Source organism: Channa argus, chromosome 21 (assembly GCF_033026475.1).
Source record: "Channa argus isolate prfri chromosome 21, Channa argus male v1.0, whole genome shotgun sequence".
Lineage (NCBI taxonomy): Eukaryota > Metazoa > Chordata > Actinopteri > Anabantiformes > Channidae > Channa > Channa argus.
Genome location: NC_090217.1, coordinates 4,995,115 through 5,013,845, shown reverse-complemented (window position 1 = coordinate 5,013,845; position 18,731 = coordinate 4,995,115). Strand labels below are relative to the sequence as shown.

At 42.3% G+C, this 18,731-nt stretch overlaps 1 protein-coding gene across 2 annotated transcripts in view; it reads right to left on the bottom strand.

Annotated features, from left to right (window-relative positions):
- celf2 (cugbp, Elav-like family member 2) overlaps positions 1–18,353 on the bottom strand; it is a 186,063-nt gene extending 167,710 nt beyond the window's left edge. For both annotated transcript variants that reach the window (XM_067489734.1, XM_067489739.1), the window contains exon 1: positions 18,125–18,353. In XM_067489734.1, the coding sequence (XP_067345835.1) occupies positions 18,125–18,177 (53 nt within the window). In that variant the 5' untranslated portion in view covers positions 18,178–18,353. The remainder of the gene's footprint in view (positions 1–18,124) is intronic.
- Positions 18,354–18,731: the final 378 nt, after the last annotated feature.

The following is an 18,731-nucleotide window of genomic DNA, read 5'->3' as shown; positions in this document are numbered from 1 at the left end:
TCAGCAACACCTCCGTCCCGGCAGCTGCAGCTCCGGTTGAGAGACTGCCGAGAATCAAATGTGGAGGTGGAGCGTGAATGGTTAGGAGCTTGAGGGAAGACTCTTAAGTGTCTCTGCCTTATCTCTCCATCTCATTCTCTTTCGGCTGGTGTCACTTTGGACCGATCAACCTGCGAAAGTGTGCGATATAGCGGCCCTGGGATCTCATCTATCACATCCGCATAGGAGGCCCTAGAGGGGCCCTACGTGCTGAACAGTGACCATATCCAATATTGCAGTAAAACAATTAAAGAACCAGCGTTCCATCTTCAGAGGAATGCTATCAAATTAAAGATGTCCGTCCTGGTTTATTTCAGTGGCTACCAATATGGTCTGAAAGATCACCTTAGCATCTGCTGCCATCAGCATTAATCTGTTTGTGAGATTAATGGTCATGAGCTTGACAACAAAGCCCACACTTGGATCATGGCTGGTGTGTTCTGTTGACTATGGCAGAATGGAGCTCATAGTGCTAGCCTGCTCTACAGCCCTCTCCATCCCAAAGAGCTTTAATCTCCCACTGGGCCTCTGAGCGACCCATCCAACACACATTTGCATACATCTGCATATTTCCCATTAGGCTCCACTTGTTGCCTTTTCATGGAAAACTCGGATGTGGTGATGATTACCCTCGATGTTAATGGTTCTATCATTCTCTGCCTTTTTCATTCTTCTTTCTCATTCCAACTTCCCCCCCCCCCCCAACGCCACCTCCTGATCCCATGTTTCCACTTCCTCTCTTTCTGTCATTTCTGTGATCAGAGTGCAGTATGGAAGTCTGATCCAGAAACAAAGGGAGAAGCTCCCAGTTATATGAGTGCCGCTAGCTACGGTAAACCATCTGGGGCCACTGACAGCCTCCAGCCTGAGAGAACACAATAACAAGACAGAGAAAATGAATTCACTGCACAATGACCACGACTGAACCAGACTAATTAGATTAATATGTGATCAACTATTCAATTAGTCCCATTCAGCTACAGAGCTCAAGAGGTATGGATACATGCAAATGAGATGAGTGAGCACAAGTTGGTGGAGAAATGCCACCATAGAGTCTTAACAACCTCTATATATTTATATTCATGTGGTCATTCCCTGGAGTAGACTTGTTTACATTCAGGGGATTGCAGTATTGTTTTATAGCACAGCCATGATGGATGGGTCAGCTCGGAGGTGGGTAAAAATACTCTGATGCCAATGTTTGTTTGAGCAGAAGCCAATGTTTAATTTAGCTTCAGAGTCCCTGGATTGCTCATAGGTTCAGATTTATGCCCCACACAGGTGGACTGAAAATTCCTGTTTGCCCAGTCTTTTGATTGTGTGTTAATATTAAGTTTTCAAATGGATTGGGGGCATTTTATGTTGCTGGGGGTACACTTTAAGGGTCAGTTCGTTTTCTGCTAGCTCACCGTTGGTGGCTTGTCCAGTTTTACCATCAATGGAGGTGAAAACGCACTGTCTCTGTACATTCATCGCCAACGGCTTCCACTGGAATTACTCTGTGCTGAATAAAGTTCCTTACTGGGAGTGAATGGGTAGATGGTAATCAAATTTAGCACCACCTATTGGAGAGCAATTAGTCATGGGCTTACACAAAATGTATATATGACCACGAAAGCCTTTATTAGATTCCTATTATTAGGAAGAGTGCAATGCTATCAAAAAGAAAGTGCACTAAAGAAGGTGGCTTTCACCACAAAGCTCAGCATCACCTTTCTCCGGCTGCTTAATTTTCTGCAGGGCGCTAATAAAGCGCCCGTCTCCACTCTTGAATTCAGAGGGAAACCTCAAGCATTTAAATGTGCATTTAATTGCGTTGGTTCTGGAAGCGTCGTTAAGTAAGAGCTGGGAAATACATTTCTTAATGCGACTTAGTGATGCCCGGCAAATCAAAGACCATCAAGCGAATTAATGAGGGTGAGCGGCGAGCGCATTAAGAGTAGAGACGAAGCGTCTTCATAAACAAATACATATCTCTCAACTAGACAGCGGGGACAGAGGGATAATGTGGAAGAGGTAATAAATAGACTTCTCTGTCAATAGGCACGGTACGCTATCCATTCCAGCACAATGTGCCCCACTTTAATAGTGTAAATACACACAGAGATGCACACACCTTTATTCTGCTATGTTTTTAAAAGGCAGACAGATGCTTCTTCAGCGGCGTTCCTTTGCTCCTGTGAATAGAGCCGAGAAAGCTTCTAAAGAAGAAAAGAGGAGCGGGCAGGAAGTGGGGGAGGTGGTGGCGTTTGGGAAGGGGCAGAGATGAAAAAGAGGAGAACTCGAAATATGAAACCTTCCTGGTTATTAAAAGCTATCTCGCGAGGGCAGCGCTCCTGTCGTTAAGTACTCTTTCAATTATTAACGGCGCAGCCGCTTTCATCCGCTGGCGTGTGAATGCCAATACAGCTCCAACACAAACTCTCCCCACCTGCCGTCTCTCTTCTTCTCTTTTCTACTTGATAACAGGCAAACACACACATCAGGTATTCAGCTGTAATTGTTGCAGAGCTGGTGAGAAGACACGCCACCAGCAAGAATGACTATACAAACCGGATGTTGGGACTGTCTGTAAACCCTACAGCATGAACAGATGGCCAGAGGCAAAGTGAGTAACGTCATCATCAGGGAAAAGGCACTCGCTGAAACATTTTTCAGACTGTGGGTGGTAGCCTCTAGAGGGAGTTGCAGGTATACACTGGTGGCTCCCAACGCTCAGGTCAGGCCCAATTTGGGGCCTTTTCCTCAGCTGTCAAGTGCTCGTCAGGCTTTGGCAATAATGAAAAGGAGATAAGGAGAGAGATTTGAGATGTTTGGGATTGAGCTGTGGGCAATAAGAGAGGAGCTTGAAGCTTTTAGGGTGTTATGCTGCCTCTCTGTTCGCAGCTCCAAATGTTCCTGTGCCTCTGATGAGACGGGCTCATATGACAGATTACCAGCACAAATGCTGCTCGAGGGAAAGCTGGCACAGGAAGAGATCCAAACACATCACCGTCAGATATATAACTGTGTGTGTTGGGTAGTGTGTGGTGTGTGGAAGGAGAGAGGCTGTCGAACGGCAGGATCATATTTGTGCCTGGCGTAGTGACTGGATTAATGTAATAAAGTGCTTTCTGGCATGAACAGGCAGGACATCACTCACATATTCATACACTTATGGCTTCTCTGTCAAGTTTGAGGATCTCATTGTCTGCACAGAAAAAGAAATTCCATTCCACAAGTTCTAGTGCCACAATCCCACATTTTTTAATTGATTTAACATTTTTAAATTGACTACTACAAATGACTTACACACGGCTGCTGTATGTGGCTCCATTCATCAAAACAACTTTTTAGTTGCATGTTTGTTTAGGGGTTTTTGGCTTTTGTTGATCCTCCTTCAGCATAACCCGATTTGTCTTATTAGCTGGATATTCATTAACCATAAAAAGCTATAACGCCTTAATCAAGTGGATCTAAAATGGTAAACATGAAAGTTGTTCTGTTTTTTTTTTTTTTTTTTTTTTTGACAAGACATAATCCTAATTAAGTCTAAGCTACTCTGATGAGATTCACGCTGATTGTTTAATCATGCAGTTGAATAAGAACCCTATAAAAATCTCTTCATTAAGCCATTTGTGTATTGCGTTTCAATCCTAGTTTTATTGTTTTTTTATTGGTATGACATGTGACATTTTGTACCCAATTGGTCCAAAGAAAACATCTGAATCCGCTCCCACATGAAAGTTGGAAATCAATTATGAAGGCACTGGACAGACGCTGAATTAAAACACTAACCTTCACAATGGTTCTTATGAAAAGAAACAATATATGAGAACAATATATAAGAACATGCAGGAGTTTTAAGTCTCCACTGTGAAGGCTTTCTTAAAGCTATCAAAACAAAGCACGCAAGAAAGTTGTTCAGTAGTTCACTAATTCAACTGACCATTTAAATCACAACAACTCCTGGTGATAAGTTGAAAATTCAAACCATACACAAAATTTCTATCTTTCTTTATTTCTATTAAGTTAATCACAAAAGCTTAGCTGATTCTACTAAATTCTTGTATGTTTGACAGTGATTCTGTGATTTCTGATATGAACTGAGGGTGTTCGGCATTCACACCTTGCTGTGGGCCTATTTTAAGATCTGACACTTGTTTTAAAGCGAGGCCCAGTCATTCTCCCCATTGAACGTTAGCAGAGTAGGGAATGTCGGACTGACAGGGAGTACTGCTTATCGACCACGGCTGGGCGCGTTTCCACTCTGGAGATGGGGCGCAAGGCACTGTGGCGTGCTGACGGCCGTCCCGGGGGGCTCCTGTCCAATTACAGCTCAAAATGAGCCGGGAGAGCGCTGATATTGGGCTGGGCACACAAAGGTGATGATGGAAGGAGGGAGGAGGCTGAGAGATGGAAAATAAGGGGGCCAATGATATGAGTAGCTCTTGAAATTAATGGGGCAGCGTGCAGTGGGACTCCCAGGGGTGAGCATAGGGGCCTGCTGATGACATTAACTCCGCCCCCGAGCAGCCACTGGGGGGGCTGGAGGTTCTGGTAATCTTGGGACACTGAGCAGAGACGGCTCACAAAGTTCCCCAGATTGCAGCTCTGGTGCCGCAAGCAACCGGGAACATAGACCACGGTGATGTACGGCGAGTTAACTGTGCGTGACACTATTAGAGGCAGCCAGACACCCCTGATGCTCAATACCACTGATGAAATCTTTAAAGCATGATCACATAACTTAGCTGAGAATTTCAGGTTGCAATCCAGATTTCATTCCGACCCACATCACGTAAAAACTGACAAATTGAAAGATTTCAGCAAAGATTTTAATAGGCGCTGGCGTTCAGGGGGCTTTCATTTGAAATGTCATATTTGGACGACTCTGCTCTGAGAGCTATTAACCAGAAATGTGTTCGTCTCTAAAAGAGCTCTTCTATGTTTGATTGCCATTTAATAGCTGGCCATACGTTCACGCTCCAGTCTCGCCTTAATGTTGCAGTGCACTGGGGACCGTCGGGGAGTCAGGGGAGAGAACACAAGGCCTCGAAACATCTCGGCCAAATTACTGTCATCTTCCAAAGCGTGGCGTCGAGGGGATGAGATGAAATGTTGTCATAATGTTGCTGTGGTGGAGCTCATTGCTTGTACAGCCCTACAATATGCTGTAGAAAGGAATACACTGACAATTTACACACACTAGAATTACAAAAATTAATCACTTTTGATTATGTATTCAATGTAGATTTAATTAATACTAGACTGATTGTGTTTTGGAAGCTCTGATTTGATTCTAATTCTACATTTTCATCACATATACAAGTACACTTCTCGTTTCTATGGGCTTTAATGGAGAGGTGTAGCGTGGCATGATGCCCTAAGTTGCTTTTAGAGGCTTTCACTCTGGAAAAAAACTAATTTCACTCTGGAAAAATGTAAATTTTGCTGTGTGGCAATAGTCTAATTTGAATTCAAATATGTCAGATGGCAATCCAAAAAATCCCCCACTATCGGTTAGGTCCTATCAATAACAAAACGGCAGAGACAAGTGCACTTGTGTTCTCTGTTTGACACACGGGGAAAACATGACGGAGCAGAGAGAGAGAGAGAGAGAGAGAGAGAGAGAGAGATTGAGAAACACATTTAAAGTTTTTGCCTGGAGTCAGCGAGGCTTTTAATACATAGTCACATCAATAGCACATTAAGACAGTGTAACCACGGCAACAGACACCAGGATTATGTCAAAGAGAGGCACACAAAAGATCTGAAGATGCTTTGTTTAAAACAGTGGCAACACAGACCTGAGTGAAAATAAAAGAATTGAAAACAGAAATAAGCAGGGTTCTGAGAAAGACAGGCGGAAATACAGTATGTTTCACGCTGCAAGGCCAAGATTTGCGGCTCAAGCTGCGCATGTGTGTGTGTGTGCGTGTCTAGTTGTATTTACCACATTGTGAGGACATAAATCTGTGCGCTCAGTCATATTTTGTGGACGTACATTTATTTGGAGACAGATAGGTCCAGAAAGGTCCCTATGCGGTAAAACTTTAAACTTTGGGTTAAGGCTCGGTGTCTGGTTAGGATTAGGGTCAGGGTTGAGGTTAGGAACAAAGTGCTTGTATGATGAAAGTACGACATGTAATGACCATAATAGCTCCAGGGTTCTTACTTAAGTCATTTGACTTGAGTGGAACATTAAGCAACAGTCCACTTCCATAAAACATTGTGCCTGCAGCTGCTGCAACACAGTCTCTCTCTTTCTGCTTCTCTCCTGTATTTCACTAATATTCTCCCCTCTCTTGACTTTTTCATCTTTAGCTATTTTTTTGGTCTCCGAGAGCAAAATTCAGCCAGGTCAAGCAGAAGTAAGACACTTCACTGCTCAGCACCTGGCTGCTTTAAATCGTGGCTGACGTGCAGTAATTCTGCTCAATTCAACTGTCCTTCACTACGAAGTGCACTGCATAGACAAAATAAGAGAACATTTTTTAATAATAACCAATCCAAGACACACATTAAAGTAAATGTGAAGCTGTTTGACACCTTTTTGAAGCTGTAAGTGGTGTTGATTCAGCTCTATGATTCATTTTGAACTGCAGTTTGTAGCTGTAGTATTTTTATATTTCAGTAAAACGCAGGTGCACTGACGTAAACGTGCATTAAAGTGCAACGAGAGACACTTAACCACCATAAATAACAAATCTCATTGTAAAAAAATGCAAATTAGGGCACAGCTCCAAAAGAAATGTTTCACGGTGCACAACAGGAAAACTGTTACGTTACTTCCTTCTATTGGGCTAGAAAGATCCTTTCATGATTGCGTGATTCTGGAAACTGCGAGTTGTGAAAGCCTAAAATCTCCAGTGAAGTAATAAGAGGAAAGAAAAATCCTCTTTAATGCACCTTTGAAAACAAAGTTGGTTCTGAAAGTAAAATCTGCACAGTTTAATACACTGCTGCCTGCTCTGGCACCAGGAGTTTGTTCAAACGATTAAACATAAATAGTAAAGGTGACACAACACTGGCTTTACTTTCACGCTGAGAGTTACGATTAGAAGTTGTCCAATTAAAGCAAACAGTTATCAAATTGTCCCATTTCACGTTGCCAGGTAGTAAACAGCGCATTAAATAGTGGGATTAACAGGGGGTTAGAGTAGCCAGTGAAAACATTAAAGTAAATTGTGTTCCTTTTGTTGTCGTGACTTTCCACCAAACAAAATGAAACCAGCTGATTGGAACCACGCTGTCAACAATTACAAAGTAAATATTGAATCTGAATTTTATTTAAAAATAGAGAAAAAAACATGTTAACGGGCGCCTTCGCTGATTTTGAACTTGCTTCTCTTGGTTCTAGTTTGGGTAGTACATGTACATAAATGGCAATAAACTTCCCAGTGACCTTCCTTATATTTAAATATCTCTGTACTTCTAGCTGAGAAATGTGTCCAGACGACATCACTCGGAGGAACCTTCAGTTCAGATTATGTAATCTTGCTGCTCACACTATGGATTTTGTAATTATAGTTAGCCTCCTTTTCCAGAGCTCCTCCAGATGACACCATCCAAACTCCTAACAATGAAAAACTCCTCCAGGTGATGTCTGAAGGAGTCTTTCAGCTAGAAGCAGAGAAATATTTTAACATAAGTAGCTCAGAGGACGGTTTATATGCATTCATGTACATTTAGACCCTAAACTAAAGCCATAGAGAGCAAGTTGAAATTTGTAAAATTGCTCTTTAATTCATGGCTTTTGTTTTTTTTTTGGCTGAGCGATTGGTGAACGGTTGTACAGTAGAGCTGCACAAACTCGCAAAACACTGAGATTGCATTTTATTTCACTGTGACATATATTGAGTTTTGGACTTTTGGAAAGTATGAATCATTTTTTAATAAATCGGGCAAACCTTTAAGTTAGTGCTTCTGCATGGGGATGTGCCGGCCCATGACAGTGACACCTGCTCGTTTTATAATCTGCTAGCCTTCACAGCTAGCATAATTGTGATAACACTAACCAGGTTACATGACGTACTGTAGCTGTAGCATTAATACTGCTTTTCCTTAAATAAGTTAAATTTAGCTTCTAAACCCAATCAATACCTAAACAAATGTGGATCTTATTTTAGAGAAAAGTATTTAAGCTACATAGACCTTATCATCACTTTCTAACCCCACAAACCCTGTAATCAAATGCTTCTTTGATCACACACAGAGAATGTTTCTGTGCAGAGACGTTGCCTTCATAAGAAACCTTACTGCTGTCATTTCACCAGCTTGAACCCCTGTCAATCCCAGAATGCAATGCACTGTTTGCTACCTGAAATCATTGTGAAAGAGGACAATTAGAAAGAAAAAACTCTATGCGCTTTGAAAGACTCTGTCCAGCAACCGCGATTCTGCTGGGAGGCTTAAATGCCCCAAACTGAACGAATTAGACTTCAGAAAAGTCAACAACAATAGAAGTTTAACCCATAAGGTGGAGATTGGGGACGTAGAGGGAGCTTCAGTGGCAAACAGTGTTTGCATTGTCATCAGCCACGGTGTGCACCTGATTGCATTTTGCTAGTCAGCTGGTAGCTGAGCAGCTGATGAATAAGCCACTGAGAAAGAAGCATGAATTGGAATAAGTTTATTTCTCTGCCTGAATCTGAAGTCTTCCCAGAGGAAAACAGAAGGGAATGTAAGCCAGTAACAACCTAAACAATACAGACATTAATTTAAAAATGAATCTGAATAGGTAGAATGATTAAACTCCATTGTTATTTGCACTGATCCTTGCGAATCTATCCTCATCTGAATAGACACCGGGAACGTAGAGTCTAAATAAACACTGTTAATCAAAATAAAATTTCATTTGTCTACATGCATTGTACTAAATGTATTGTACTAGACAGATTTGAATTTAGTGTAAAGATAAAAATTGTTTCTGTAATATTGCTACAAGTAAACACAAAGCCCTACATATGACTAAACCTTTACTATTAGAGCGACTCATTTTAAGCAATGCTATGTAAAAGTTTTTTTCTCTCCTTTTACAAAGATGTGACGACTCAGAGTCTGGAGCAAATGATCTCGGGTTGTTACATCATACTGTATGTTCACTATCTGGACTCCACCCTGCAGCACTGTTCCCTTTTCTAACACTATGTATGTGTGTGTGAGAGATTTCTTTATGTCATGTCTGAGGGTTGTTTAACTCCAAAGTCATATTCCTGCTCTGCTTTATCTCTTCCAGCTGCCTTATATCTGAGGGCATTTCCTGGACATTAATTGAGGATGGAGACAAAGAACAGACCATTGGTGATTTGATTGATTACATAAACTGAATTCCTCAATAATACATTACTTATTGGTGGGTAAGTTTGGCAGCTGATGTGCTTCCATAAACCAAAACCAGATGAACGCTGTTGACAGTGATCATGACAGTGATTAAATATGACTGTCAACCCTCTGCAGTCGATCGGCCTTACTTCCGGCTGTCTTCTGTCCAGACAGTTTGTATTAAAAAAAAAAGAAAATACAAATCCTCCCCCTGAACTGATTTTTCTCTTGAGCTCACTCTTAGTTTTTCTCCCTTCCTTTATTTATTTATTTATTTATTTTTGCTCCCCTCCCTTTTGCAACACCCCAGGGTCACCATCTGCATGGCAACACTCACAGTGTGACACTTCCATAACCCAGGAGGAGAAAGAGAGTGACAGAGCGCAGACCTTTCTCTCTCTCTCTCAATTCGCAGGCCACCCATAATTCATTAGCTCTCCCTCTCATCCTCTCTGTGTTTTTCTCTCTTTGCAGTATGACCGATGCAGGTTTCTGAAAGCTCATTCTGATATTTTCTGGAATGAAGCTGCTGACAGTCGACATTTTGCACTGCCATTCAGCGTGTTTTCAATTTGACCATTTTCATGCCCATTCAGGTCCCCATTCACAAAAAGCAATTTTTTTGACAACGGGGGCAATAAAATGTCCCATTAAAACTAAAGCATTATGGACAATGATAAATACTTGTACAGTATAATCTGGCATTAACTATGTCAGCAGTGGTAAACCTCTTTAAACTTTTAACTTCAAGCTGATATCTGCCTGATTTACTGGCTTCATAATAATCATCATCAACACATGAACTTCTTTTTTGCAAAAGAAATAAACCAGTTATAAGGGAATATATTAATTTACATGAAAAATAAATGATTTCCTTTGCAGATAGCCTCTGGTAGTGCACTGCTTCAGTCTGACCTATTGATGTGATCCTTGCAAAACCAAACTCAGTATGATTGGTCCAGTTTTTCATTTAGCCTCTGGTTATGCACTTTCGGCATTTATTTTATTACATTTTTTTGGCTTCACTTCGAGCATCCATCAGTCACACTCACAAAGAGATTTAATTCCTTTCCCCCCCCTTATTTTTACCAGGCACAGTGCCAATGCTTTTCTTTCCTTCGCTGACTCTCACCCCCCACACCCCATCCCTCCTCCTGCTCACCCTATCCTACACCACTTAAGTGTTTCATTTTGGTTGGAAGCAAAAGTTGTTTATTTATTCAGACAATTATTTATTCAGTCACTTCTCTTCTCTTCCACCCTTCTGTCACCATCATCCCCCACCTCATCACCGATCATGAGGTTGGGGAAAGGAAAAACTAGACTTGCAAGCAGGTATTAGTAAGGTCCAAGCACCTGGTGCAACTCAGACCCACCACCTCAAGCACCACAGTGTAAGTCAGACCCTGCATTTCAAGGACATTGGCACAATCTTGACTTCAACGAGTCGAGAAGCCAAGAGGCCTTATTATAGCACCAACTGGATAGGTCACCCACCCTGAGCCGGGTTCCTTGCCTTTTGCCTTTTCTCCAACCATCCACAAATTAAAGGTGTGTGGTGAATGGTTTTACTCCTTATTTATAACATTTATCAAATTTACAACATTTGGGGTTTTGGCATCACATTTCAAATTCTGTATCTCAAATATGTCCGGTGTGGATGGTTATTTGTGAATATATAACTTTTCTACATGATGTAATTACTTTATAAACTCTAAAGATGTTATACTGTGTCCCCTAGGCATGCTGAGCCACCAAAATTCCCACTGTAAATCAAAAACTCATCCTTGAGCTACTGGACAATTTAATTTACCCTGAACATTATTTCAGTGAGTTATGTGGATTCCAAAAATGAAACTGCAAATAATGTGAAACCAAAGTTAGTTTGCAAACACAAGTCTAAAATTCAAAATGTTTCAAATACTGACAATTCCAGAGAATGTTTTGTAAAAAAAAATCTGACGTTTAAAAAAAACAAACAAAAAAAACAAAACAAAAACAAACTAGTAATAAGAAAAGCTCAATTTTGAAATGTTGCTATTTTGTGCAAAAATGTTACCAGCAGAAATGGGCGTGGCCTGTACCAGGAGATGCAGCTCAATATAGGAAACACAGAGATATGAAGCATTTGAATAAGTGACTTACCGTTAATCCCTTATGAATTATTAAACAAACTGCATCTGCATTTATCATAGCGCCCACTTCTGGTTGGCAGTGGTCATTTTTCCAGAAGATCTAATTTGCACGTTTTCACATTTGCAACAGATACAGGTCACCTGCAACAGTCATTTCTGACATATAATTAATAATAATAAAAACAATAGGGTCCTGAACACTGCTGCTGATTGGACACTTAAAAAGAAGTCATGTGAAGACACAAGTGGAGGAGAGCATCTACTCTACACGCTCTGTGTCTCTTAAGCCATACGGCAAGACTATTGTGTGACAACGGGGGGAAACACAGGCACAGGCACATACAGGTTTAAAGCTTCATTATGGACCCGGCTGTCGTGCACACAGCAGCATTCCCTTTGAGAATAGCCCTATAACAAAGTACAGCACTAAAATACAGCCAGAGGGAATGATCAGTGTGTGTGTGTGTGTGTGTGTGTGTGTGTGTGTGTGTGTGTGTGTGTGTGTGTGTGTGTGTGTGAGGAGGAGAGGGTGGTTGCTAAAGGAGAGAAAAAGAGAGCTAGAGAGAGTGCTGTGCTCCAGGTGGTGCAATATTAAACAGATTTGTCACTTTGGGCCAATGGTCTTAAGTGCAGATGTGTTTGCAAAGGCTAATGTATAGGATGCACCGAGCAGTTTATGTTAAGGGAGACAAATAATAACAGAAAACAGCTAATTGGCTTCTCAAATGCACCTAGTGTATCTGCCATGACGGGAAACAACAATTGTTTTAGTCAAAAATAACATTAAAGAGGCCGACAATATTCTTTGCGTGTGCGATGTCTGTGATCTGTAAGCCTGCAGTAGGTAATGCTACTTTTGGTAGAAATCTAACGAACGGTGAACATGGCAACGAATGCAGAGGATTGGTCAGAAGCAGCATCAACACATGTACACAGGCATGCACAAACACACACACACACACTCACACACACAGTGTAACCTGTGAACGCACTGAACACACTGTGAACACACTGATTGAAAGGCTGATAATGATGCAGCATTGAAACTGAATTCGGAAATATACCCAGGCTTTGACTATGACAGCCGGAGATTATTTTTCCTCTTTTGGTTAGGATATATATTTTAAAATGCATCCAGTTTCCATTTTATTCAATTAGTGGAGTGGAAAAAGCTTAAGCTGTATGGACTGCGCACCTCTGTACTGAAACCAAAGATTATAAACACACTGAAACTAACATAAGGGACATTTGACAAAAAATGCTGCATTAACACCACTGGTGATGGAGGGACATTTCATTTTTTACATAGATGCAAATTGGCATAGATGCCAATACAAAAATTTAACGATACTATATACCAGTCAGAAGTCCTTAATGAAAATCAGCACTCTGAGTTAAAGTGCTCAATATGTGAATAACATAGTGACCATGTCTGCTAAAAACATAAAATACTACAAACATATTTGAATTAAAAGTTTTATATATAGTTATACAAAGTTTTTTATATATATACAGTATATTTGATATCAATGATACCTTTAATGTACAAGCACTATGTTGATGCTATAGCTGGTAAAAAATAAGGACATTTTAAATGATTTCTATGTTGCAGAGCTGAAGCGAACTCAGTAACAACTCTGATAATAGATCTATCATTTAAGACATTCTAAGAAATAAGCAGAAATGTACTAGTTCTACTTCTAGAGTCTGAAAGGAAAAACAAACACATTCCACCACAGAGAACTTTTTTCAAAGGTTATCTAGCACATTTGCAGATAACCTGGTTAATCTGCTGTAACAGCCCTCTTCCGTTATGTAGTTTAATCAATATGTGATTTATAGGACCATGAGCTATATATAAAAGGTGAAAAGGAACAGTAAAAACTACAATATCTGTCAGTAGAAATGTGTGTAACTCACAAATATCCTTAAGGACAGTGCTCTGTAAATATCTATCACTGTAAATCACATACTGACAAATCTATGATAAAAACATAACGTCATCATTTCAGCGATGGCAACAACTGAGGCAACTTGTAATAGGACACTGTCTGCTAAACAACGCACACACCTGCAGGACCCTCGCCTACACGGCGCTTTTTCCTCCTCCTCTCCTCTATTTTCTAGTCGTTCCTTGCTCCTCTGTAGCTTTTCCAGTCCCCTTCCCTCTCTGTCATCTTTCTTCTGTCTCTTTTGTGTTTGGTGACGCACTCTCGCCTCAACTATGTAATTATCTCTTGCTGATTCCAGGGGGTTCAGAGGAATTCAGCCCTCCCTCTCTTTCTCCTTCTGCCCGCCCCCGTCACTTGGATGCTGAATGCTATATTGTTCTCCGCTGCTACAAAGACTTGATTGACAGCTGTGGGAAGCAGAGACTGAATTCTGGGTCTGCCCCGCTGCACCTCATTCCTCTCCTCTTTGTGCCATTACTTTCATTTAAACTTGTCACCCGGCTATTTCTCCTATCACATCGTTACGAGATGCGGTGGTTAGAAAACACGAGCTCTGATCATTTGGAAAAAAAAAACACCATGAAGACTGCACTTTGAATTGTTTGGTTGCACACTGTGTACCAAATCGGACAAATTCTGTCATTCTTCTTAAAATAAACTGTGATCAGTAAATTTAAGAAGGATCAGTTGGACTCAGTTGGACTAAGGTGAATTCTCAGTCAATGTTCTTTCTCTGAAACCAGCATGATTCCCACTCCCACTTGTGCCGTTCTCCCCTCAGTCAAACCAAATGAGCTCTAACATGGGCAGCTGATGCGCTGGAAGCACCAATGCTTCGCCCCTGAGCTTGACGGCAGAATCACACTATTCATCTAAACCATGTAAGGTGTTTCCTCTGACCTGACCGTCACCAAACACCCAGAGGGAAGCCCTGAAAATAGCTTGTCAGGACGTCAGATGACTGAAGCTGCGTCATCATGCACATGCCTCATATTCACCATCCAGGGTGAAAATTCTGCGGAAAGAGGGCCGAGCTTGTTCTAACCCTGGTGGATTGTTAAGAAGCCAACAAAGAGCCATGTAGAAAGACATGGAGGTTAATTATGGATTATAATTTAAAATCAAACATCACAGCGGTTAGAAACGGCACCTCATGTCAGATAAATGGCTTCTCTGTCCTTCGGTTTCTCCATCGTAAGGAAGAAAGAAAATCTGCTTCTATCCATGGAAACGCTTTGACTAGAAGTTAAAACACGAACTAGCAGATGCTCCAGTCCAAAATATATCAGTGGCAGCCCTAAATGAATGTTTAGTCCTAATCCTGGTTGTAGAAAAGGCCGAGCGTATGGATAAAGCACCACACACACTCGCTCACTATCAGAGGGGATTTAAAGATTCAAACAGTGGTCTTGGTAATTAGGCAGATGGATTTGTGCCTCTTCTCCTGGTCTGGCGGGATATAAAGCGACACGTAATGCAAGCGGACAAACTCTTTAAGTGGATTAATTAAAACCAACACTACGAGGTCAAAGGTCAAGCCTCCTTTTCATTGTCAGCCTCCTTACTCTTCTCGTTTCCTTCCACCTGCCCCCTTGCCTGCCTGCCTGCCTGCCTGCCTCGTACGGACGGCACTGGGAGCTGCAGGACAGCACATTGGCACTGCAGAAAAGGGCCTTGAAAAGCATGATAGTGGAGGTTGTTTTAAAAGTCCACGCGCATTTTAAAGCACCAAACATTTGCACTTGATTCCAGTCTGCTCGTGTAGTTTAGTTGATTTCTGTCTCAAACACTTTTATCTTTTACTGTCTTGTCTTTGTGTCTGCAAAGCGTACGGTGGCAGAATCCAAACCTGAGCTCTTCCCTCTCCCCTCCCTAATTGAATACATAACCCACCTCATCTTTGCCCTGCATATATGTGTGTGTGTGTGTGTGTGTGTGTGTGTGTGTGCATGTCTGTGCATGTGTGGGGTAGCTGGATCTAATCAGATGGAATTAATATGCATGCTGTTTCTCATTATGGAATAACTGAACTGCACTTCAGATATGTGATGTGCACCACGAGAGGCACACAGACATATTTCTATCATCCATCCACCGGGCTCCCTCTGGAAGTGTGTGTGTGTGTGTGTGTGTGTGTGTGTGTGTGTGTGTGTGTGTGTGTGTGTTACAGTATATAAGATAGCAGAGATAGTGATTGCAAAAAAGAAGACACACCCCGCTGCTGACAGATAACACTTGCACACCGATATTTCACTTGCACTAACTCCTTAGTGCATTTAAACCAAATTCCACAGCGCTGCATTAATCAGCTAATTGTGCTAATATGCATATCATGCTGCCTAATTATGTTACAGCAGTGAGGTTGCATTTTTCATTTGCTTCAATAGTTGGCTTTAGAGTGTCCTTGCTTTTGAATCTTCATGACTCAACACCTTTTTTGTTTGTTTTTAAGACCAGGAATTAATGTTAAAAAAACAAACTGCAATTCCAATGGATCGCTCAGTCCCTGCTGTCGCTTGACCACAGAGTCTAAAATTGACGTTTCGGCGGCATTATGTTGTTCGAGTTTGAGAACAGATATTGAACCAAATCAAGTGTGTGTGCTACTTATTGCTTCCCTTTTGTTCAACTGCTTCTGGTTTCTTGTCAACAGCAAAGGCAGCTCGCTTTCTTGTTAATGCTCTGTTTATTATATGAGTCTCTAAGTGTGTGTGCGTGTGTGTGTGTGTGTTAAGTGTACGTCTGAGTGTGACGGAGGTGAGTCTCATTAGAGGGAAAACGACGCGAGAGGATGCCGCCGAGGTGCCTCATTACCATAGGCGATTGAGAAGTGTGTTTGTGAGCGTGAGTGCTCATTTATGTGTGATGGAATGAGTGAGCGACATGGTTAAAGTGTGTGTGTGTGTGTGTGTGACCCCGGGAGAGTGTGAGCGACTGGCTGGCAGTAAGCTGGTCTTTATTAAGATGTGCCGTCTTTGGAGAGGGACAGCTGCTCCTGCCTCTAATCTGGAAGAACAAAGGTTTAATAAAGAGAAGATGAGAGAGACAGAGGGGAGGTAAATATTCCTTTCTCCTCTTTTTCTCCTTCCTTACATCTTTTGTCTCACTCCTCAATTGCCTCATTTTTTCCTAATGACTGATCTGCGTCCGTCTACTCTAAAAAAGCTACAGCAAAAGCTCTTTGGTTTTCCTTTTCAAAAGTTTGGCTAGTATTCGTCAATGGGAAACTCAAACCGCAAACGTTGACCTTTGACCTTTCACCTCCTATGCAAACACACTGTGCAACTCAATCTGTGCTTGAATTAGACAAAGGTTTCGCCGTTTTTAATGCTACTGCACCAGGAGATCTGTCCCCGTTAAGCAAAAAGACGAGAGAGGAGAAGAAGAGTGTGTGCCCACAGAGAAAGTCTCTACTGCAGCTATTTCTGAGTGACTGTGTGTGTCGGGTCAACTGCATGCCCTATTTCTCAGTCTGGATGGTCATCGCTGCCTGTTTGGAAATGACATCATTTAGCCCCCCCTCTCACTAAAAAAATGCCTGCTCTACATTACCCTGCTCATTTTCTATTTTGGATTTGTGGAAAATGATGGTGGGATGGAGGGCAGTGGGGGGTGGGAGGGTAAAAACGATAAAAGAGGGGAGAGGCAGCATTAAAAGAATAATTTGAGGGTCTTGAGGGTTCTATCTCCTCTCTCCGTTTCTAAAATAGAATTTGCGATAGTCCCTGCCGCTGCCGCCAAGTCTGTCGAGGGAATAATGACTTATTTATCAAATGGCTGAAATATTCAGGGACAAGGCCTTTTAAATTCTAGCTTTTAAATTCATAGGCTTTTCTGCTGAGATGCTTAATGACAGTGAATGTATTCAGAGTGATTTGCAGGTCCAAGATAAAGCCTTGTGTCCTGCCTATGAGACTAATAGCTGTTTAACAAAAAGGAAAAGTGCTCACTCAAGACAAGGTGAGCTGGAAAAGTTTCACTTTTGACCTAATGGGAGGCTCAGCGAGTCAAATCTGTATCAGGACAGTTTCTGTGAGCCAAGAACTAAATGGCTGTGTTGCTGGGGAGCAGCGCTAAAAACATGTTTGCAGTTTGGGAGATAAAATTTTATGTTCTCTAAATGCCTCTGTTGCAGGCAACCAGCCATGAGTAAATGTTTCAAGATAAATTCCTAGAGGGGCGTACTTTTCTCTGGGAGAGTGCGAGGCTCTTGAACAATTGGAAGGACCAAATCTTAATGGGGGGGTTACAGTGGTGGGGGGTGGGGGTGGGGGGGCGTTTATGAGGAAGAGGGAGGGGGTTGGTGGTGATAAATGACTGTTGTTCTTACTATGCTGGAATGGACGAAGTGTGGAGGTGATGAATGCCGTGCAGGGTCGCTATGAGGGTTAATGAGATGTTCGCCGACACCGAACTGCATGCATGCGTCACGCTCCGGACAGAGCGGAGCACAAGGGCTCAGAAAGTAGAACGAGCGCTGAAGTCGCCGGAGATCGTAGCCATACGGCAAAAATCGTGCGTAATTACGCATCGCAGTGCCGGAACTAGAGCTCAGAAAGCGGCGACCTTCTGCCTGCGCCGCGTCCCACCCTTATTTTCTCCAAACCGCCACTGCACTTCTGTCCCTGTCCTCTCGCTGCTATCATCCCGTTCGCAATGACGAGGCTGTGGAGAAACTGGCCGGGCGCTTACCTTAACACGTTCCAGCTTTTCAGGGGATCCAGGTCTGAAATTATAGAAACCATGGTCGACTGGCTGGGCAGCACCGGGAGAGGGAGGGGGTGCGGCAGAAAAAAGATCGAAAGAAAAAGCGGCGCAAAGGCTGTAAACTCCGTCTGCGAATGACAGCGATTGCTCGGATGCTACCCGTCCTGGCTGTTCAGTGGGTGATGAGCGCTGTCACAGCTCTCTCTCTCTCTCTCTCTCTCTCTCTCTCGCTCCCCCCCCTCACTCTCTCTCACTCTCTCTCTCTCTCTCTCTCTCTCCCTCCGCCCCCTCCTGCTCAAAGCCTGCGCGCTGCAGACGCTTCTCCGAGCTTCCTCCAGTCCCTTTTTGACAGGAGAGCTGCTGCTGGAAATGCAGACATATACAGTAAAGGAGGGTAAATCCCACTGAGAAAACTCGTTTCCTCATCTGTTTTTTTAAGTTAATACACCTGAGGGAGATTACACGCTTGTTTTTTTTACAGCCGGTACAATGTAAAATTTGCATACTGAGAAAGAAAAAGCGTAAAAAAAACATCCCTCTCGAAGTCTCAGTCTGGGGTTGTTTCAGGTTTAGGATGGAGTTTTCGGTCTGT